General features: G+C 46.4%; 1 protein-coding gene across 1 annotated transcript in view; it reads right to left on the bottom strand.

The window, feature by feature from the left end:
- Positions 1–285: 285 nt before the first annotated feature.
- Positions 286–8,561, bottom strand: part of stx8 (syntaxin 8) — a 70,499-nt gene continuing 62,223 nt past the window's right edge. The window contains exon 8 of the mRNA XM_083656049.1: positions 286–1,135. Coding sequence (XP_083512175.1) covers positions 1,071–1,135 — 65 coding nt within the window. The 3' untranslated portion in view covers positions 286–1,070. The remainder of the gene's footprint in view (positions 1,136–8,561) is intronic.

Genomic DNA, 8,561 nt, shown 5'->3' with positions numbered 1-8,561 from the left:
AGCAAGACATGAGGCTGATTGCCACTTCATCTTACAACGTTAACCCCCCCCCCCCCCGCCCCACACACACACTGGACAAAACAATATTACACAGATTTCACAAGGCAGTGAAACCAGTGTTGAAACGTTGGCAAAGCACCCTCCCAGTAAGAGCGGAATATCATGTCGCAAAACATCACAATCCTCCAGAGCCAGTTCTGAGAATAAACACAGACAGACAGGAGTCCAGGGACTATTAACTGGAAATGTCATTTATTAGAAATTACAACATATCCATTAGGCTGCATTGATTTACAGGGAAGGAAAGCCGCCATGTTAGCAACTGTTTGTTTTGGCTGAGTGCTATTCTATAAACATTATAAAATCCCAAGACAAATGATAACATTACAGCAGCGAGGGTAAATACGTACGAGCGGGAGTATTGCAAAGCTAGCGGAATTTACTGTAGCGAGTCTGAGCCTGGGCTTATGAAAGGAAAAGTCCACCCACCTGCAGGACGTACTCATGTTGGATCAACAACACACATGCTAATAATACATTTCAAAATGCGTACGATTCTCCCACGAGTTCAGACATGCTTCAGACATGCTTAACCAGCCAGACACATGCACAGCTACAGTGGTGGACATGTTACTTGTACGATGACCTCAGCTGAGCATGTCTCATTTAAAATATATATATAATAATTTATATTTGAATCAAAGAAAGCGTCTGCTGTGGGGTCACACAAGTGCCCTTTATGCAACCAACACCTTTCTACAAAACAACGACGAACTGTGCTGATGCTAGATGCTAGCTGCTTAAGGACTCCAAGTCGTCATTCGCCCTTCGCCTCACTTAGGCATATAGTGACACTTCCTTTGTTTTCATGTGAGGCGAGAGACTAAAGAGAATGTAAAGAGAGAGGAGAGTGGGTGGGGGGGAGGGAGAGAGAGAGAGAGAGAGAGAGTGTGTGTGTGTGTGTGTGTGTGTGCTCTGTGGGTACAGGGGTTTTAGTCCAGTGTTCCTCCCCTGAAGGTTCTCTCTGGAATTTGAGCGGTCGTCCGACGCAAAATGCATGATGGTCCCTGCTACACGGGCCAGACGGCAAGCACTACGATGGCTATTAGCAGCAGCACGATGACCACCAGCATCCCTGAGGGAAGGAGAGGAGAGACAAGAACACATCACAACACCAAACAACAACACATGCCAGGTTATTAAAGCTGAACAAGGCAAGTTTGCATGTTAGACCCCCAAAATGGCAGGTCATCGCTTAAAATGTGAGGACTTCAATACCCAGAAATCCAAAGGATGGCCTCTCAGTGAGAGGATGCAGCAGCTCCACTTCGTGATTAAGGGCGATAAGACGAGTATATTTCTACATTCAAATCTTCCCGTAGTGCCGCTTCAAGAGCAGAATGCTAATAGCAAGTGAAGGGGGATGGAGGTGGGGGTGCAGCTTACTCAAGTTTGTACTGTCATAAAGTCTGAGCATACTTTTTTACTTTGTTCTTACCCGCCATGATAAAAAAAAAACGTTTGAAGTTGCACATTTTCCCTCAACCTAAAAATGCTTAAATCCCAGGCAGCTCTGGGACCCGCGAAGGAAGGCGAAGCTGCAGACACACAGAGAGGAGGGGAGGAGCCTCATATCTCACCACTCATTTCCAGAGCCCTTCATCTGCGGCGAGACCAGAGCGCTCGCACCCGCGCTGCGTATCTGTGCTCTTCTGCTGATGACTTAATGTGAGCTACATGTATCTGTGCTCTTCTGCTGATGACTTAATGTGAGCTACATGTATCTGTGCTCTTCTGCTGATGACTTAATGTGAGCTACATGTATCTCCTCTCTTCTGCTGATGACTTAATGTGAGCTACATGTATCTGTGCTCTTCTGCTGATGACTTAATGTGAGCTACATGTATATGTGCTCTTCTGCTGATGACTTAATGTGAGCTACATGTATCTGTGCTCTTCTGCTGATGACTTAATGTGAGCTACATGTATCTCCACTCTTCTGCTGATGACTTAATGTGAGCTACATGTATCTGTGCTCTTCTGCTGATGACTTAATGTGAGCTACATGTATCTCTTCTGTTCTGGTGATGACTTAATGTGAGCTACATGTATCTGTGCTCTTCTGCTGATGACTTAATGTGAGCTACATGTATCTGTGCTCTTCTGCTGATGACTTAATGTGAGCTACATGTATCTGTGCTCTTCTGCTGATGACTTAATGTGAGCTACATGTATCTGTGCTCTTCTGCTGATGACTTAATGTGAGCTACATGTATCTCCTCTCTTCTGCTGATGACTTAATGTGAGCTACATGTATCTGTGCTCTTCTGCTGATGACTTAATGTGAGCTACATGTATATGTGCTCTTCTGCTGATGACTTAATGTGAGCTACATGTATCTGTGCTCTTCTGCTGATGACTTAATGTGAGCTACATGTATCTCCACTCTTCTGCTGATGACTTAATGTGAGCTACATGTATCTGTGCTCTTCTGCTGATGACTTAATGTGAGCTACATGTATCTCTTCTCTTCTGCTGATGACTTAATGTGAGCTACATGTATCTGTGCTCTTCTGCTGATGACTTAATGTGAGCTACATGTATCTGTGCTCTTCTGCTGATGACTTAATGTGAGCTACATGTATCTGTGCTCTTCTGCTGATGACTTAATGTGAGCTACATGTATCTGTGCTCTTCTGCTCATGACTTAATGTGAGCTACATGTATCTGTGCTCTTCTGCTGATGACTTAATGTGAGCTACATGTATCTGTGCTCTTCTGCTGATGACTTAATGTGAGCTACATGTATCTGTGCTCTTCTGCTGATGACTTAATGTGAGCTACATGTATCTGTGCTCTTCTGCTGATGACTTAATGTGAGCTACATGTATCTCCTCTCTTCCCTCTGATGACTTAATGTGAGCTACATGTATCTCCTCTCTTCTGCTGATGACTTAATGTGAGCTACATGTATCTGTGCTCTTCTGCTGATGACTTAATGTGAGCTACATGTATCTGTGCTCTTCTGCTGATGACTTAATGTGAGCTACATGTATCTGTGCTCTTCTGCTGATGACTTAATGTGAGCTACATGTATCTGTGCTCTTCTGCTGATGATTTAATGTGAGCTACATGTATCTCCTCTCTTCTGCTGATGACTTAATGTGAGCTACATGTATCTGTGCTCTTCTGCTCATGACTTAATGTGAGCTACATGTATCTGTGCTCTTCTGCTGATGACTTAATGTGAGCTACATGTATCTGTGCTCTTCTGCTGATGACTTAATGTGAGCTACATGTATCTGTGCTCTTCTGCTGATGACTTAATGTGAGCTACATGTATCTGTGCTCTTCTGCTGATGACTTAATGTGAGCTACATGTATCTCCTCTCTTCTGCTGATGACTTAATGTGAGCTACATGTATCTCCTCTCTTCTGCTGATGACTTAATGTGAGCTACATGTATCTCCTCTCTTCTGCTGATGACTTGGCTACATGCGTCGGATGCTTTATAGACGCAGATCGCACGCTGTGATCGGCATGTGTTTCTGATTCCCAGGCTGGAGACGCTAATCGTTGTGTTTTTCGCTGATACTATGGAAGCGAAATGTGCAAAGGCTCGCTCGCACTTCATCAAAAGCCGCCGTTTCCCCCCGGGGACCTGAAAATATTACAGGTTTTATTATCGTCGCCGCCCTGAAAAAGAATCTGTGGTAAAAATCTGCTACAGATGGAAAGATTTTCATCCTTAGGTAGAGAGAGAGAGGTTCCCTTACTGAGAATTTTGCCATCCATGTTTAAGGCATTACTCTGCATCACGATGATAACATTTGAGAATTTAATCAAACGAGCGCTGGTTAAACTTGCAGAACCTAATGAAGTCATCTGTTTCAAATTCTGTACGTCTTCAAGGTGATATAAGAGAGAAGTGGTGGTGGGTGGCTTATGGCAAGCGCATCATAAACATTGAACGCCTTGAGGATGTGGTGGTCTTTCCCTCAGTGCAGTATATATATATATATATTTTTTTCTATATATATTTTTTTTTCTACAGTATGACGTAGACTACAAACCATGCCAGACACATCAGATATGGAAACATTTCTCCAAGTGTGCATTCCCCCCTCCTCCTCTCCCCAGTCCTTCTAGAAAGGCACCGGACTGAAGATTTCAAACAACTGCCGCCCTGGCTGCTCTGAGGCCTGTCCACACAGTCCTCTCCACTGACTCCACTTCCCCATTGTTATTTACCATGCGGCTGCCATTTTCCCAGCCTTTTGCATTTGGGTTTACATTTCTCTCATTCTTTGGCTCTCGCGTGCTCCTCGGTGGCCTAGCTGGTCGTCTTGCCCGTGGGGAGAGAGACAGGGTGAGATGTAAGCCATGCTGAACTAATTGCTTGTGGTGGTGGTGGTGGTGTGAGGATGGCTCTTATGAAATGTATTGCTGCTGCTGGCTCCTCTGCCAGGAGATGGGATCTGCTGCTGCAAAGAGTCCAGATGTCTTTGCGGCTCTCTCACTCTCTCTCTGTCCACCTCCCGTGTCTCTTTGGAGCTATTTATGACTGCCTGTCTCTCTATCTATCTCTCTCTCTCTCTCTCTCTCTCTCTCTGTCTCTCTCTCTCCATAGGGCTGCATCACTTCTTGGAATGCACTTATTCAGGGTTCCCACACCTTTTAAACATCAAATTCAAGGACATTTAAAGGACTATCCAGGTCAAATTCCCTCAAATTCAAGGACCCAACATGCAATAGTTTAGTTACAACACTGAGAATTTTTATAATGAGAACTATCAAAAAATAAAAAGAGAGAGGCTTAAATGTGTGAACACTTCTCAACTGTGCTGTTCATCGTTAAGATATATATAGTTGCATCTTGACCTCATAAACATTCAAAATTTCCTCCAGCTTACTTCCTGTTGCAGTGTTTGCTTGTACAATAATAACTGACAGGACATAAGCTAGGTTCCAAACGGTTCCCTAGCAACACAATTCCGTGCAAACCATCTATATCAAAATATCTTCAATTTCTATTCTTGCATAAAATAAAATATACATACATACAAACACTTTCAATGACCCATGTCTATTTACATCTATTTTCAAAAACATTCAAGGTCTTGATTACCCCTTGAATGTTTGAAATGGGATTGTAGTGTGGGAGTGGGAAGTAAAGTGTTCATGTACTGTATGTGGTCCACAGGACATGCATGTCAGGATCAGCGGTCCAGACAGAAGAACCTCTCCTCCTGATAACTTACACATGTGCGCCGCGCTCCAACAACGTCAAAAACACAAACAGGCGTTCCGATGGTTCCTTGTGATGGCTCTTTAAACACCTCCCACCAAAAGCAAATATACACACACACAAACTCCCAGCAATGAACGCTGGCTATGAGGGACGCCCAAGCAACTGGGAACAGACAATCCACTTTAAGAGTCAAGACCCGGCCTGGCCACACATCTGTCTCTCTCACAGAGGGAGAGAGCTGTGTGTGCATGGGACAGAGGGAGCGAGCTGTGTGTGCATGGGACAGAGGGAGCGAGCTGTGTGTGCATGGGACAGAGGGAGCGAGCTGTGTGTGCATGGGACAGAGGGAGAGAGCTGTGTGTGCATGGGACAGAGGGAGAGAGCTGTGTGTGCATGGGACAGAGGGAGAGAGCTGTGTGTGCATGGGACAGAGGGAGCGAGCTGTGTGCGCATGGGACAGAGGGAGCGAGCTGTGTGTGCATGGGACAGAGGGAGCGAGCTGTGTGCGCATGGGACAGAGGGAGCGAGCTGTGTGTGCATGGGACAGGGCTCTGTGTGTGCATGGGACAGGGCTCTGTGTGTGCATGGGACAGGGCTCTGTGTGTGCATGGGACAGGGCTCTGTGTGTGCATGGGACAGGGCTCTGTGTGTGCATGGGACAGGGCTCTGTGTGTGCATGGGACAGGGCTCTGTGTGTGCATGGGACAGGGCTCTGTGTGTGCATGGGACAGGGCTCTGTGTGTGCATGGGACAGGGCTCTGTGTGTGCATGGGACAGGGCTCTGTGTGTGCATGGGACAGGGCTCTGTGTGTGCATGGGACAGGGCTCTGTGTGTGCATGGGACAGGGCTCTGTGTGTGCATGGGACAGGGCTCTCACACCCTCCAATGTCACACATCACACACCCATCCCGACCCCCCTCCCTCCCTCCCCAGCCTCTTTGGACCGTCACCGTCTGCCAGAGTAACTAAAGAAGCTCCCCCTGACCCTCGCAGCGTCCCGGGAGACTAATGACAATGATGGCGTTTGCTTGCCAGATAGATTAGGGCCCGGCCCGGCGACACCGATGCCCAGAGGTCCAGAGCTCGGTGTCGCCTGTCAGACCTGTGACCACCCAGGAGCTCCGGGGGCCAGAGTGCGGCTCCGTCCCATCTTAGCCATCTTCTGACACATCAGTAAAGACAAATCACACAGAAGAGGAATAATTGGGGAGAGGCGTCGGCGGGCGGAGGTTACCCCGCTACCCCCTTCATGCCCCCTGCTTAGGGTTCAGGGACCTTTTTAGACCACAAAAGGCGTGAATGACCTCAGAAGGAGGGGGAGGGAGAGGGGGAGGGGAAGGGCAAACTTTATGTTACCAAGGTTAGTCTGCCGCTCATCATTTTACTCCCACCACATTGAATGGATATAAAACTACTTTAAATTCTACAATTTAGGGCAGCAAATATGCACTCAGTGATAGAAATCATGTAAACATACCAGTGTTTCCCCTACCATTCTACAGGCATGGCGGGCCCGCCAGGCCAACAACGCCCCCGCCAGGCCAGGGGAAAAGAAGAAGAAGAAGAAAAAAAAAAAAATCCTGCTCTCCCCAAAATGTCAATAAACCTTTATGGCATATTATTACAATACAGCAATACTAGTGTTGACAGTAATAGAAGATGCCAAATCATCCAAAACAATAAGCATTTTGCTTTTAGGAGTATTGTGCCAGCGTGCGGCGCTGTTCCAAAACGTGTCAAGGTGTGTCGTTGCCTGGGAAACGCACATCCCATAATACAACTGTTCGCATTGCATCCCATAATAGTATGATGATACTTGAGATGCCATTGCGAACATAGATGCTAACAGGTTAGCTAAAAGCTTAGCGTCGCCAGCGAGGGCCCCCACCGTTGCGGTCGGGGCACGTTTCAAAATCCCTCCAGGCCTGAACATTTGTTCTAGGGGGAAACACTGCATAACGTAGGTGGCGGTTCTAGGAATTATTGGTAAGGCAACAGCACAGAATATTGCCAAATTATGTGAAGATTAGTCAGAGATAAGCAACTCAAAAGTTTCCTTTTCAAAATCCAGTTCCAATGTTCCACCCTGGCCTGGCCTGCCAAACTCCAGCTGCAAAGGTGAGGTAAGTGTTAGTGAACGTGGCGAACCTGGAGCTTCAGGCATAGGATCTTCTGCTGGCCTGATCAAAGCACCATGTGCCGCGCTGTGATGGTGCAGCGTGAGGCTGAGCACAATCACTTGGATGGACTGTTCTTCGCTCGGCGATGCCGGGCGCAGAAATGGGTTGTGAGAAGGCCTTTCAAATATTTACAGTTGGCTTTGACGTGGGTTTAATTTCACTTGCCAGTCACTCCGGGAAGTCTCAAACGGGGAAAACGTCATTAGTGCGATGTGTTGCTTTAAGCACTCCTTTCATCAACCGCCTGAAACCAATTCAATCGCAAATTTTTGCTCAGGGAAAAACTCCCGTCAGGCCCATAAAAAAAAGAACAAACAGGGGGGAAAGACAGACCCGCCACAACCTCCCTGACGAGACGTGACAAAGGCTTTTAGGAGTAAGCCTTCCCCGAAGAGGCAGAATCAGCCCTACATGTTCCTCTTCCGACCTTCACCCAGCCGCTCCTCAGACGTGCCCTCTAGTGACTAGAGTCTAGTCCAAACAGCTCAGAGCTACTTGAGATGCCAGCCACCTGCAGGACGCAGGATAAGCTCTGTGGAGGAGGCCCTGATGATGCCTGATGAGATGTTTAAGCACTCTCCAGCAGAGCCTTTGGTGCTGTGTGGAGTGGACTAATCTGCCCCTCTAATCCTAAACCCAACGCAAAGCCTCCTTCTCCTCAATTCCCACTCACATCAGCCAAAAGAGGGGGAAATGACTCTGTGAATCACGCTTAGTTTGTTTCAGTGACAGGCTCAACTCTGGTCCAGGGGTAATAAATAAACAAACAAACAAACAAATAAATAATAACAATAACCACCACCACCGTGTTAAAAACGTTAAAAAAAATCGTTTTTAAGATGCATCGCAATGCAGACGTGGAATCAAATCGCATCGTTGACAGATGAATCGTTGAATCGTTTATATTTAAAATGTATGTTGACATTCAGATTTGAAAGCACTTTCTAAATAAATAGGGGAGTTGATATTTATTTGACTGCTTGTATTAATTGACAAAAAGGCAGCCATGTGCAGTAATAATATAGAAAATTGAGAATGTGATACTTGGAGCTGAGATACTTTGAGGTGTAGCGAGACGCATCGTGGAATCCAATCGTCTCGTTGACAGATGTATCGTAATCTAATCGAA

Source organism: Poromitra crassiceps (genome assembly GCF_964638095.1).
Source record: "Poromitra crassiceps genome assembly, chromosome: 19".
In the NCBI taxonomy this organism is placed as follows: Eukaryota; Metazoa; Chordata; class Actinopteri; order Beryciformes; family Melamphaidae; genus Poromitra; species Poromitra crassiceps.
Note: the sequence above shows the minus strand (reverse complement) of the source record. Positions and strands in the feature narration are given on the sequence as shown.